Below are 15,219 nucleotides of genomic sequence, written 5' to 3'. Positions count from 1 at the left end.
TTGGCTACCATGCAGCATGCTCCTGCTATTATAGAGCGATGACATGCTTGTTAGACATTTCATGGAAGCATTGGTTAGAGACTGTAAGTACTACTCGTCACAAATTCATACAGTGCATTGGCTTATCAAAATGGAAAACGTGGTCTGCCGAAAACCAGGGGACCTCTCAAAGTTTGAGAAGCTCTGGGTATTATTGATTGACTCCTTTAGTCTGGCATCTAGGTAGCTGATTCGCTAACACTTATCTGGATATTGCCCAGTTAGAATTTGTCCTTTCATTTTTTACCATGGATTTTTATTATCCATGATATATCATTTTAATTTTAGGTCTCCTGGAGCATTTTTGTTTTTTAATTTATTCCAAATTTTTGTGTAACTATTTGTGTGCCTTTTTATATTTGCTTATAAAATTATTTATTATTTATTTGTGATTATTGTTATTATGGACTCTTTGAGCACATAGATGCAGATCCACTCTTACAGTGGAGTAGTCCCGGGCATTCTGCTGCATTCAGACAAACGTATGCCGCCCAGCTATGGGCCATAGCGATGTATGGCGCCGTAACATGGGGAAAGATAGGACGTGTTCTATCTTTTCCTCTTGTACGGAGCTGTGCGGCACAGCATTGCTCTATGCGCCCATTGCTTTTTATGGACTCCTGGAGCATTTTTTATTTTTAATTTATTCCAAATTTTTGTGTAACTGTTTGTGTGCCTTTTTATATTTGGTTATAAATTATTTATTTGTGATTATTGTTATTATTGGATGTGTAGCCTTTCTGTATTCTGATACATTTTGTATAGAAGCATTCCACTTTCCACTTTATAATCACCAGATAATCAAGTTAGAGCAGATAATTATTCTACAGCAATAATATGCAAATCTTTTCTTAGTTGGTAGAATGGCTGTGATTGATTGTTACCAACAGATAAATATATCACATTTTCATGTTCCTGCTTGTTCAGTTTTTTTTGCATTTGTTACAAATTACTATTTCTATGTTTTATTTATTTTTTTAGCTTTGGGAAGAGGACCCGGAAACATTTCTAGTAATAATAAAGGGTGCAGGAGGCAAAGCTTTCTGTGCTGGAGGGGACATTATTGGTGAGAGATCATATTTTTTTTAATAGCTACTCATTGTAATGTATTTAATGAGCTGGTCACCAGGTTTTGGGCCCATAAACTACCCATGTGAACCTGTGTTTTGGATTCCAATCTTTGTCCCTATTATCTCTGTTTGTTAGTTTCTATACAAGGGTATTAATTGATGGGTTTCAGATGTGCGTTCACAGTCGCTATGTTAGAGGCTAGGAATCTGTAATAGAACACCAGCATTGGTATATGATTGGTATTGGTATTTGCCATATAACAAAAAAAAAAAGTAAAAATACTTATAAGGCTATACGACTGCAGGGATCGTAGGTACAGCTGGAAGCTTGGGGCCGTACATACATCCCCCTGACCTACCATCTTTCCCCCCCTGTGATGGCCCCCTCTAGAGCTGTGGGAAACTTTGATGTGACGAGAAGGGGCGGAGCCTCTCGTGAAGCCTTCTCTCAGTGCAGGAAGTAGAGGAGCTGTGCTGTGACAAAAAACTACATGTGGAGAAGGGTAAGTGGCTATATACATGGGACTGCATGGCTGGTGTGGCTGAGGTGTATGTTACATGGGATTGCATGGCTATTTTGACTGAGGTGTATGTTACATGGGACTGCATGGCTGTTCGAGCTGAGGTGTATGTTACATGGGACTGCATATGTGGTAGGGGTGAGGGTAGATATAACGATGTGTTACTGGGGATGAGGCAGATATATATATATTTCTGGGGACAAGGCAGCTGTATGTAGCTATGATACTGGGGGCGAGGCGGCTATATGTAGCTGTGTAACTGGGGAAGAGGCGGCTGTATGTAGCTGTGTTACTGGGGGTTTGCGGCTGTATGTAGCTGTGTTACTGGGGATGATGCAGCTGTATGTAGCTGTGTTACTGGGGATGATGCAGCTGTATGTAGCTTTGTTACTGGGGCTGTATATAGCTGTGTTACTGCTGGGATAGTGGATAGTGAGCAGGAGGACGTGTATGTATGCTACACTGGGTAGGGTCCTCCACCAGGGGGCAAGGAGCAATACGGTGCCGCCGGATACGGGGAAAAGATGTCCCGTGTTTTCCCGTGTTACAGCCTGTTGCACTTTGCATCGCTATGGAGAGGTCACCACTCCTCCTCTCCATGGCTACCGCCCGGTGTGCACGCGTTCCAGTGAATCCAGCCTAACTGGTAAAGCGGTAAACACTTGACCTTATAATTTGTAAAATTACATATTCATACTGTAGTGGACAGAAAAACATTTTTAGTTCTCTTCTAGTACATTTTGGGGCCATTATATATTGATACTAGGAAGAAATATCTAACTAAATACAATGTAGGGCTTATTTGGGGGTGAGACATGTGCTTATTCACTGTGATTGGGAGCCATAGGGGTCTGTGAGGGCCTTGATCTTGTCACAAATCATGTGACCAGACCAAATCCCCCATAGACTTCTGTGGGTTCCAGTCATTGTGCAGAGCACATCATGTCTCACTGCAGAGTGACTTAGTTGGGTGGCCGTTGCTTAAAATATAGGATGTGTTGTGTATTTTAGCAGATTTGTGGTCACTCATCTGCCTATGGACGGAGGAGGGGTGACGAGCCCCCCCATCTCTTTCTCCTGGCTGGTCTGGGCAAGCACATGGCTGCAGGAAAGCGCTCTTACACTGAAAGAAATTTAACCCTCATGGTTGGGTTGTCCCTGAGCATACAGTCAGTCAGAAGAGACAAGCTAGCAGGAAGAATAAGTAAGTTTGCAATAGTAAGCGTGGAAGCGTGCTGGCTTCCCTCCTGCTTCACAGACATGTCATTGGTCAGCAGGACTTGGAAAGGACCATCGTAGCAAGGCTCCAGACACTCTCTCTCTGGTGTGTCTTTACCACCACGTAGTCTCCGGGCTTCAGGTTATGCGTCCTGAGGTCTCTGTCTGGATCTGAAAAAGGAATCAGAAACACTTTTGTGGACCTTTTCCAAGGTCTGGCTCAGCTGTGTGGCTTGTTCCACCTTGTTTCCTGCCATCAGCTATAGGGTCTGTGGGAAGTAGGGGCCTAGTCTGGCTGCGCAGCCAAAAAGTACTTCAAAGGGGGCAATCCCATCTTTCTGTTGGAGGTGGTCCTAACTGAATGGTGGGCAGCAGGAAAGCACTCGCCTGTTCTACACCCAGGAGGGACAAGGTTTCAGGTCTTTACCTGTCCAGTGAAGTGGGTTCTGCGACTGGACTCTATGGTCTCTGGAAGTTCAAACCTGCAGAAAAATCTCACTCACCAACTTCTTGGCTGCAGCTCTGGCAGTAGCTTCTGGCCACCCTGGAAAGAGATCAATGCACACAAGCACGTACTCCTACGTACCACTTCTGGTAGCTGGATAAAATCCATCTGCAGTCTTTGGAAGGGATACAGCAGCTTGGGTGTCACCTTCTGCGGGGTTTTTACCACCTTACCTGGGTTGTGGTGGGCACAGACTATAAAGGCTTTCACTAGTCTAGTGACAGGGGTAGTAATGCCCGGGCAAACCACTTGCGGTTTATGAGCACTAGCATGGCCATTTTGGATATGTGTCTTTGTCCGTGGGCTACTTGACTTACTGTCGGGTGCAGGGCTCCGGGCAGGCACACCCTCTCTCCCAGCATCCAGGTCCCATCGGCATCTGGGCTCCAGCTTTCCTCCACACTTCCTTCACTTCTGATGACTCTCGGGCCATCAGGGACTGGAACACCTGTGGATCAAACTTTTAGCTCAGAACTCACCGCTGAGACTTCAGGACAGTCTCTGGGCTCCATCTGGGCAGCTGCCTTCGCCATCCCGTCAGCCAAATACTTGCCCTTGACTTGTGGGGTTACCACATTGTGTGCGCTTTTACTTTTACTATCCCCACCTCTTTTCGAAGTAAGAGAGCATCCATGAGCTCTTTAACCAGCGTGCCATGCTTAAAGGGGGTCCCTGCAGAGGTGAGGAAATCTCTAGCTTTCCATATGGGTCCATAGTCGTGTTTAGACCCCAGAACTATACCTTGGGTATAGATGTTTGCCCTTTTACCTTCCACCAGCTGTAGCGCTTCCCTGAGTGCCGTCACTTCACCTCCTGCGCTGACCTGTGTGGAGGGAGTGGTTCTGCTTGTACTACCTCATGTGCGCCACTGACCACTGTATATCCAGTGTAGAACCATCTGTCTTCTCCTGCAGACCTGGAGCCATCTATGAGAAAAAACTCAAGCACCCTTCTCCCCCCCCCTCTCTGAATCCTGGAAGACTGGCGATAGAATGAAGGATTCAGAGCTGTGCACCTTCTCAGTGCTCCTGGGGAATCAGGAGTGCACACTGGATCCTTTGCTCAGATGCTTGGGCTATACTTGGGTGAGGACACTGTGCAAGGTATGTGGGGTTTGCACTGTAACTGAGTGGTTTAAGGTCTTGGTTCAACTCACTGGCCTTGCTGAGCAGATTGCTGGCTGCAGCTACTAACACCTAGGCAACTAGGCCCCCCTCACAACTGAGTCTAACCGGGCCTAATTGGGGCCACTGAGGAGGCCACCATGTTCCTGGGCTAGGACACCTGTGGCATGGACTGGATACTCAGTGCGAAATAAAATAAAATGTCTGGTTCAGTGGGGTGTGCCTAGGGCCTGGGCAGACAGGATTTGCCAGCTTAGGGCTATGGAATGCATCAATTGCCTCCTGACTAAGGGCAAATGGGGAAGAGGCAATTCAGTTTATCAAGGGGCAACATCAGGCTGGAGGCAGCAGACCTTATCCTAGGCCTCTAGGAGCTGGCCAGTCCTAGAAACATGTGAATAGGCTTAGGGCCTCAGGGCAGGGGCATATTCTGGACTGCCAGCTTTCTTCCCTGTGCCAGGTATCTGCCTGTGGCTGAGAAGCAGTGGCCTAGGAAGACCACCTTCTCCTGGCGGTACTGGAGTTTGTCTCTGGAAACTTTGCAACCCTTCTGGAACAGAAAACACATAAGGTCAATAAATGCATCCTGGCAAACAAAAACAGTAGGTCCTCCGCATACTGAAAAGGAGAACATCCAGTAAGGGGCCAGTCTGTCAGTCTACTCCCTGTAGGGCCGTGGGGTATTGGCTGGGTGAGTTTTACCCCCCTTGTGGGAGTCTACATCAGGTATACTGGAATACTGAACTGGTAAAGGCAAATAGGTACTGGCAATTTTCATGCAGGGGCACAGAAAGGAGAACATTTGCCAAATCAATAACAGTGAATAATTTGTCACTCTCGGGGACTGCTGCCAGTGTGGGACACTCATTGGCAGCTTGGAGATCATGGACCATCCTACATGTATCCAGCTGTTCTTTCTGGGTCTTTTTCTTGACTGTGAATGGGTTAAAATCATCACTGGGCTAGCAGGGGAGGGTTTGACAATAAGAGAAGCTGTCTGGGGTACTTGCTGACATCCTCATTAGTTACCGCCCCCCTATTAGAATATGGCCACTCACTTTAGTCACTTCAGTAATGTCTCCTCCCAGCAAGTGGAAGCACGTCCCCTTGAGCTGGGCTCGTCCGGAATCGAAACTTTTGTCAGCTTTTCTTTGGAGTGGTCTGTGAAACTACCAACACTGGTCTCCGTTTCCCTCTGTCTTTCAGTCACAGTGTCTTTCAGTTCCCTCTGTCGCCCCCCCCCCCCCCCTTCTTGTAAACTTGCACTTGCAAAGTCACTGTCTGTTCTCTCCTAAGCACAACACTGATCGCTTCAAGGCCAGTTCTCAGACACAGATTGCAAGAAGCTATGGAGAAATTTAGCCATCAAGGAATAAAATCTCTTTTTCTCAAATTCTCTCCACATCAAAATCTCTGAAATGTTCGCCTGTCTCTTTCTCAATGGGCACTCTGAAGGATTCCTGTCACTCTGTCCTGGTCCGTCTGTCAAAGTCAGAGGCTCTAAGTGTCTATTTTTTTTTCTTTCTTTTTTCTCTCACTTGTACATTCATCAGATCCTTTAACACATCGGAAAACTTTCAAACCTTCTACTACTTTTCAGCACAATGCTACCAGCCCTTCTGTTCCATCATATCGACTTGCACTTTTCCATCAGTCCTTCTTAACTCAACAACCTTCTGTCTACTTACATCTTTCCCTTGGTTCCCTCCAGGAGAACGTTCTTTAAATTCTAATTCTTCTAATTCTTATCATGACTCCACCCATTCCAGGTTTTGTAAACCACACACTCGACAGGTCCACCCTTCCGGACCGGGTTGGCCGCCATTATAGGGCTGTGGCTGGGCACATGGCACTGTCGCCATTTTGGTTCTGCATTTTACATCTCTAGCAGAAAGCTTCACATATCCATATAGCACTTCCGCCTTTGTTGAACAACCATTTCCCTGCACTTCTGACCATCCTTCATCTTGCAATGCTCTGGCCACTCTTTCGTGAGCCTGAGCAGCTTCCAATATGCCCTTATCTTCTAACTCACCTCTACTTGTGGTTAGAATTTGCTTCCACACTGAAGGCTGCAGCCTTCCCTTTGAGGGCTTATCAACATACTTGTACAACCTCACACAATTATTAACGTACGTCTTTCAACAAGCCTGACTGCAGTCTCTGCCCCCTCGGGGAGTGGGTGCGCTTTCTTAAACACACCCAACATCATGTTCCAAACAAGGTACACGTCGGTGTAGTTACTCACTCGACGCAGGGCCCCGGCTCACCGTTGTGTGTCAGCAAAATAACAAAATCCCTAAGCTAACAACCCTGATCACACACCCGTTAGGGCCACTCAAAGCCCAAAAGCCGTGCTTCCCTCGGTACCTTAGCCAGCCGGTCTCCTAATGAGCCAATGCTATTTTCCTGGTCTCTAACCTAGACCGCCTTAATTCCCTTTCCCTTCCCTCCCCCCCCCCCCCCCCGTGTTAAATAATAAAAACAATCCCGGACACATATTTTGTAACTAATACCCAGTGTCCCCAGAACAGAGGATGTCAATCTGTACTATTCTTACTCTGCAAACTTCCTCCCCAGCTTCTACAGAAGGGGGGCAGAGACTCTGTATGTCACAATGAAGCCTTTTACTTTCACTTTTCTCCCAGAGGTCTGACTCAGTGCCTGAGAGAATGAGGCGTGGTGAATTCCAGTGACACAGTAAGGAAGTGTCACTAAAAATACATCAGTTCTGAACCACCCCAGCGATCACCGTAAAGAAAATGAGTCTCACCACTCAGACAATTAGCCCTTAGACCTGAAGAGTATCAGAGGTTACTAACTTATTCCACACCAATGATCACAGGGAAGTCTAACACATATTTAATATGCATTAACTTACTGTGACTCAGTGAGGCCGCGGTCCTCTATTGGTGTGGTCCTCTGGTTCGGGTCCTCGGGTGTACGGTTTCAGCGGGGATGGTCCCTGTTCGGGCGCCAATTTTCGGGGCAGCGCAAGACCGCCTTACACTCTTCTCTCAGACACCCCAAATTATTTGAGCATGCGTTCACGGGTCTTGGTAAGAAAAAGAACAGAAGACTGAAATTCTGTTGTATCCTTAGTTCATGCTCTTAACTTGCCGTACAGAAAAGAGAACTGAACTGTGTCTTTATTTCCTGATACATAGCTTCTTATACTCATACAAAAAGGTGTGGTTACATACATTAAAATCATTATAATTGGTTATAGCTAAGCATATATGTCTGGCCCCGACCCCTGCTGATTGGTCCTCAAAACTAGGCCTTGGTTGCTATGCCAGGGGAATTTCCAGTCACCGTTGTCTACAGTAAATCGACCGCTAGTCTGGATGCTGATGCTATTCTTAACAAACATCTGCTTTTTGATCATAAGACTTGAGTTTCGCTGACAGTTGCATGTCTGGTTAAAACTGATGTAAGGGAAAAGCTCTGTATTTCATAACAAACAGTGTACAAAAATGTAGGGCAAAGGGCACATGTATACAATCATAAAGCATATAATTATTATGGACACATAATCATTACTTTGACCCTCACATGTCTATGTTGATGGAAAAAAATAGTTTTAGCTCTTTGGAGGCAAGTAGGAGAAAAACTGACTTTTTTATCACTGTTACTAAGCTAGAAAAAAGGACAACAACTGCATAAGTTCATGTCAAGGGGCCCCAAACCATTGATATTGACAATAATGTCATCAGAGGGTCGCAATCTGTTGCTGTGACGGCTGGGAGCTTCCCAGGTCTACCCTGACAGAGTTTTTATTTTCCTAATGTTTTATATTTAAAGGTACATAATAGTTTTTGCAACCAGATACGTGTTGCAGTGAAAAGAGCAGCTATTTAGGCACCTAAACCCTTAAAATTCAAATGGAAAATTGGTTGTGAGTGTACTTTGATCCAAAGTGTGTGCAGTGTCCACGGTGTCACTTAGGATTAAGGGACTTTAAGAGATAACTACTAGTTTTTTTGTGGTATTTTTTTTTCGGTGAATTCTACTATTCTTGCTTTTTTTTCTCTTGTACTACCTATTAGTGCAATGGGCTTCAAAAGTGCCAATACTACACCTTGTACATCCTGTGCCATGTATGCTTTCCTTGAGCAACCATTTGAGGTAAGCATGCGGGATGTGTGAAGATTGCACACCTGGAAACCCAAATTCTGGATCTAAATGAGCAAGTTTGCAGGCTGCGTACAATTGATAATATAGAGTTTCTTTGCTGCTCTTTGAGCACAAACTCACTGAAGAAAATGGGGGTGGGCATGGTAGTATGGAGGTTAAGAGTGAGGGGGCAGCTAGCTGGGTTACATGTATAAGGCAGGGTAGTGGAGGAAGGGGGTCTAGGATAAGATCAGAGAATAAAGACCAAAGGAATATGGATATTGAAAACTCTTAAAGTGTATGTAAACGAATGCCAATAGCCTTACACTCAAAAACTCTACTGTTGGAGGGCAAATAGGATATAGTGCGCATCGGTGAAATATGGCTGGACAACAGTAATGATTAACCCCTTCACGCACCTGTATGTAATAGCACATCCCCGCGGGAAGATACTTCCTGCATGGGGACATTATTTTGTCCAGCTTCTGGCACTGGCTCACGAACGGAGCCGGCACCAGAAGCATCGGCTGTCAGCTGTATATTACAGCTGACACTACTCTCTAACACCACTCTCTAACACTCTCGCTCCGACTCCATTCGTCAGTGTAAACCCATTACACGCTGTGGTCAAGCATGATCCCCATGATCCAATACACTTCTGGGCAGCCCCATGGTCTGCCGATTGCCCTGGGCTGCCCGATCTCTTCTGCAGTAAGAGCATTGCTTGTTCAGGTTCAAGTTTGAATAAGTAAAAAAGCTTAAATAAGTTTAAACCTTTAAAATAAATAAATAAAAACCCCATAAATGTGACTTTACCATACAAACACTTAATAAAGTATGAAAAACACAAATACACAACCCTCCCCACATATTTGGTATCTCTATGTCTGTAACAACCTGTATAATAAAACAGATCAATACTGGACCTGCACTGTAAACCCGTTAAAAAAAAACCCAAAACCTTCTGAAAAAAGATAATCTTTATTTAATACCCTTTTAAAAATGCTCTAAAAAGTGATTTAAAAAAAAGTTTACACGCTCCAAAATAAGACCACTAAAAAAAACAACTCTACTCACAACCCTTAACCAGCTTTGTCAGCTGAAAAATAAAAAAGTTATGCATTTGAAAAAGATGGTGAAGCTAACATGAGCAAATTAGTTTTGATTGAGTAAAATTGGAAAAATCTATATAAATAATATATATTATACCATACAATATATTATTTCTATGGTATGGTGAACGGCCAAAATAACAAAAAAAATCTTACCAAAACTTTTTTAATTTTTTGATTTCCTCCACCAACAATGAGTTAGTAAAATCTTATCAATTAGCTATTGATATCACAAATTATGCAAAAAAAAAAAGTGCATCCTATATAGCAAAAATAGCCCCTATAAGTCAACATTAAAAAATGAAAAAAATTATAGCTTGTACAATTTGACAATGCATATCTTTTCTGGTTGGCGCTTCTTCCATTCTATGCCCGGACATGTGCCCGTACAGCAGGTTACCACTACATGGGGTATCGGTACAAATAGGAGAAATGGAGTTATCAAACTTTGTGGAGCCTTTTTTTATTTCATACATTGTGAATGTTTAATTTTCCACCCAATGTGAATGTATAGTTCAAAAATATTACAATATGTAGTACACACCTCCATTTTGTTTTATGTTTAATCCACATTTATTGATGGAAATGAAGAACAAGAAGTCTTGCAGGACCCCGGCAGCAAAATACATCTTGCGTTACATAACAGCGTGAAGACAGACTGCAAAGTCACGCTGAGGCAAAGATCATATATATCACCAACAGAAACCATTCCAATAACTGGACGAGACAAGTATATGAACAGCAGATGGGGGGAGACAAACGACACAAGACAAAGACAAATCCGACAGGTCGGGGTGGGGGTCGACGGATAAAGGTGGCTTCCAAGTCTTTGGGCGTACTTACTGAGCGTGACCATACAACTTAATAGTTTTCGATGAAGGGGTCCTGAAAGGCTATGGTTTCAAATGGTTTCAGATAAAGAGCCTATTGCTCTAGACAAAAAGATCCTGAAAGACAGGGGTTAACTGGTATTCCTTTCAGGGGGTCCACACCATGGCTGTTTTACTTGGGTCTGGCGAGTCATCGGCCACCAGCTCCTCCATTCTTCGTATATAACGGAGCTCCTGTAATCCACTCCACAGCAGTGGGTGAGGGCTTTCCAGTGTCAAGGGATCACTGTCTTTGATGCCGTGAGAAAGTGGCAAAGGAGGGCTGAATTGTATGGTCTTACCGGACACCCTGTTGTAGGTGTCAAATACCATCCGCCAGAAGACCTGTATCACCGAGCAGCTCCACCAGATGTGCAGAATGGATCCCACCTCCGCACCGCCAGCAAAGTTTCGATACTGCAGGGTAGATCATGTGGAGCATGAGGGGCACCTGTACCATCGTGATAAGATCATATAATTCTTCTCCTGAGCTCTGCAGGGCAAGGGGAGTTTGTGGGAGAATAAGAAGGCCTTGTCCCATTCTGCTTCAGTATGAGTAGATGATAATTCCGTCTCCCATGCTGAAACAAACCCTGGTTTCCCCTGGAGGATTCAGTGAGCAATATAGCGTATAACTGAGACAGGACGTGAGCCGGTGGAGATGAGGGCCTAAGGAGTGCCTCAAACGCAGTTAGGGATGTCCCAAATCTAGAGTCGGAGTCAGAGCTGACATATGATGGTAGCTGTTGATATTCCAGCCAAGACAGAGGAGTGTCATGGTTGGAGGCTCGCAAAGTGTCCCAAGTAGGTAGGGTATCTCCACTCACCACCTGGACCATGCGGATATCTGCTTCCACTTCCCAACATAGAAATCTCCTCCCCATCCCCGGGGGAAAGGCTGGGTTGTTAAATAAGGGGGTGAGGGGGCGCTGCAAGCGTTGGACACCCACTGCTTGGATGTTTGATGATAATGCCAGTCCACTATGCGCTTGAGCACCAATGTTGAGTGGTAAAGTTTAGGATCAGGGAGGCCCAGTCCACCTGCAGATTTGGGCTAGCCAGAACGGCGTAGTTTATTCGGCTTGTCCCACCTCCACACACAAATCTTTGGAAAGCCGCTTTGAGGCTAGTAAAGAAGGAGCCCGGGGGCATATCGGTAGGGTTTTAAATGGGTATAGGAAATGGGGCATCACATCCATTTTAAGGACGTTAATCCATCAAAACCATGATAGGTTACCGTTGAGGTATCTGGCCAGGTACCTTATTATACGCTCTAAAAGAGTTTTGTAATTGAGGTTGAAAAGACGGGAAAGGTCTGCCGAGATGTCTATCCCTAGATAGCGAATGTGCGATCTCTGCCATTTAAAGGGGAATTGAGACACCAGGTGGGATACCTCGGTCTCGGGAGGGAAATGTTTAGGGCTTCTGACTTGGATAAGTTGAAATTGCTGAAGAGGGCAAAGCAGGAAAATTCCACCAGGATGGACGGAAGGGAGACCTGGGTCTGCGACACATACAGAAGCAGGTCATCAGCATAGATGGTGGCCTTGTATTGTTTAGATCCTACTTGAAGGCCGTGTACACTGTGGTTCCCACGGAGGGCTAGAGCAAGATGCTCCATAACAATAATATACAGAATTGAGGAGGGGGGGCAGCCCTGGCGAGTTCCATCAGGAATGGGGTGGAGGACATACCGTTGGTTCTAACTTTGGCCGTAGGGGCCGCATATAGAGCTGGGATAGGGGACCCACACCAATTTGGTCCGCCCACAGGAATCCCCGGTGCACCCGGTCGAAAGCTTTTTCCGCGACCACTGACAACAGGCAGAGTGGTTGTCTTGCAGTTTTAGCACGAGAGATCAGCAGCAAGGTTTTGTTAGTGTTATCTCGAGCCTCCCTCCCGCGAACGAAGCCCACCTGGTCCTTGTGTATAATAGAGGGAAGAATGGCACCTAGTCAGTTGGCCAGAAGTTTTGAATATAATTTTACGTCTACATTAATTAATGATATGGGGCGGTAGTTGGCACACACCGTATGGTCTTTCCCAGGTTTTGGGATAACTGATATAGTGGCCTTAAGGGATTGACATGTAAAGAGGGTGTGTGAGGCGATCCCGTTAAAGACCCCGGTAAGAAAGGGAACTAGTTCCTGTCTAAAGATTTTATAGAACTGGGACGTGAACCCGTCGGGCCCTGGGGATTTCCCCGTCTGGGTCATTTTTATCACTTCTTAGAGCTCTTGTTCAGTGATGTCCTCCTCAAGGGATCCCCTATTCTCCTCTCCCAGGCCGGGGAGGGCTGGGTCTGTAATATATATGTATCAATTTTTTCCTGGATTTGCTCCAGGGTCATATCTATATACTGGCCCTGAATATTGTAAAGTTCCTGATAGTAGGAGCAGAATATGTTTGAGATTGTGGTGGGGTCATGAACAACCTGCCCTCCCCTGTCCTGTATCTTAGGAATATAAGTGGTCGCTGACCTCGGATGGAGAAGCCTCGCCAGGGGACCACCGCACTTGTTAGAGTGTAAGTAAAAGAAACTTTTTATACCTGTCTCTATACCTTGGGTGTTTTTAATCTAGAATATTTTGCAATTCCTCCCTAGTAACTTATTCAGGACTGCCTGTGAACTTCCCGTTTTGTGGTCCATCTCTAACGCCTGGATTTCACGGAGCATGTCCTGAATTTTGGTGGCCTTCTCCCTTTTCAGGCGTACACCATGCTTGATAAACTCGTCCTGCATTACTCCCTTTAGGATTTCCCATTGTACTGGGAGGGGGGTGTGATCATCCGTGTGGGTGTCGAGGAAGCTAGAAATTTGCTGCTTAACGCCTACCATGCAAACTGCATTCTTAAGGAGGTTGTGAAATTGAAGTCACTCCCTCTGCAAAGTCCCGTAGCTTAGCCAGGATTGATCGACACATCACAATCTGCCCTTTGTTGGGGAGATGGAGAGATGCCAGGGTAATCAGGTGCCACCACAGTCTCACCTTGAGAAAGAGGTAGCTGCCCTCGGGGTCAATTTTGGAGTCTAGTACCTAATGTGCCAGTCTCCTGTGGATCACAATAGAGACCCCTCTGGATTTGGATTCAGAATTTGTGCTATGGTACCAGGACATAAAGAATCTGTCTCACAACCCTGGAACATGGTCGTTGCAGAAGTGGGTCTCCTGCAGCCTTCAGTTTATGCATACGGTATAAAATCTGGCTAAGTTTTTGGGGAATATTCAGTCTCCTTGCATTAAGAGAATAGCATGTTATGGGAGCCATTGGGGAAACTGTGGGGTATGAGGGCAGACACCAGAGGGATAGAGGAAGCTAGGAACAAGTATAACAGGCAAGACGACAAAGAAACACGCACAACAGTCAGGCACTATGTACCTCCTAACAGTAGAAACACTAGTGGGAATAAGGACCAGTAGGGTCTAACCTTTAACTCCGGCCACCAAAGTCAAAGGCACCCCGGTGGGTAGAAACCTTGCGGTGATAATGGCCGTTTGGAGGCCCTGGTGGTATTGGCTGGAGTGGCTAGTGACCCCACAGGAGTCGCATCCCTCATGCCAGACGCAGCCCCAGGGGATGGTGAGGAGTAGTTACTGCAGGGCTCATGCGAGCTACTCACTGTTGCAGGCCTACACCTGTGGCCCTCAGCTGATGGCCCTCTCCGGGTGTTTCCTGGTTACAGGGTCTGGAGCGGGAGCACAAGGCTAATGCGACCTAACTCCTGTATAGGAAATATGTAGAAGGGGCAGGTTGAAGTCTAAAGATGCTGCAGACAACTGGTATTCAGGAGAGTATCCTGATGTAATGGACAGTGGTCTGGTGGGAGAACCAGTGTGTTTAGTCACGCTGCTAGTTTGGGTCATTCTGGTAGATATAGTAATGTCAGTGTGGGTTTAGATACACATAGATGGCTAGAAAGTATTATACAAAAGACATTTTATTTGACAATACTTTAGCTCAGCGGTATTCGGTAAGACAGATATACTGTTTATGGACGACGCATTTCGGGGAGAAATCCCCCTTCATCAGGTCCAGATACTGTAATTTGCAAAAATCAAAGTTACAATTCTATTCTGGAGTACATATATGAATAGAAATATATATAAAATTTAACAGTATAGACAACTGGTTCATCATATGTGCATTATGCAATTCATAGATAAACATGGGCAATTGTATAGTAAAATCGAGTATAAAATATACCATATATACTCGAGTATAAGCCGACCCAAGTATAAGCCGAAGCCCCTAATTTTACCACAAAAACCTGGTAAAACCTATATTTTTTTTTACTCGAGTATAAGCCGAGTTTGGGGTTTCAGCAAATTTTTTGTGCTGAAAAACTAGGCTTATACTTGAGTATATATGGTAAATATTAAATAAATAAGTAAATTAATGTAGTCTTGTAAAAAGGTAAATCAATGAGTACATCAAGAAAGTTTGATATAAAACATGAGATTTCACAATGTGATGGACATTAGACAATGCATAGTCTAAGACGTTTTCCAAATCGTCTTCACAAGAAAACACTATATAGGTGATCGATCTTGTCGATGTCTTAATGCCCTTTTTTGTAAATAGAGGTGTCAAATTTAAAAAAGCACTAACCTGTCTGAGCATATGGTTCCGTGATGCAGAAAGG

At 45.0% G+C, this 15,219-nt stretch overlaps 1 protein-coding gene across 1 annotated transcript in view; it reads left to right on the top strand.

Moving 5' to 3' along the window:
- Window positions 1–15,219, top strand: part of LOC140076144 (3-hydroxyisobutyryl-CoA hydrolase, mitochondrial-like) — a 219,233-nt gene that overhangs the window by 103,238 nt on the left and 100,776 nt on the right. Inside the window, exon 5 of the mRNA XM_072122651.1 lies at window positions 1,021–1,105. Coding sequence (XP_071978752.1) covers window positions 1,021–1,105 — 85 coding nt within the window. The remainder of the gene's footprint in view (window positions 1–1,020; window positions 1,106–15,219) is intronic.

Source organism: Engystomops pustulosus, chromosome 8 (assembly GCF_040894005.1).
Source record: "Engystomops pustulosus chromosome 8, aEngPut4.maternal, whole genome shotgun sequence".
Taxonomy (NCBI): Eukaryota; Metazoa; Chordata; class Amphibia; order Anura; family Leptodactylidae; genus Engystomops; species Engystomops pustulosus.
Note: the sequence above shows the minus strand (reverse complement) of the source record. Positions and strands in the feature narration are given on the sequence as shown.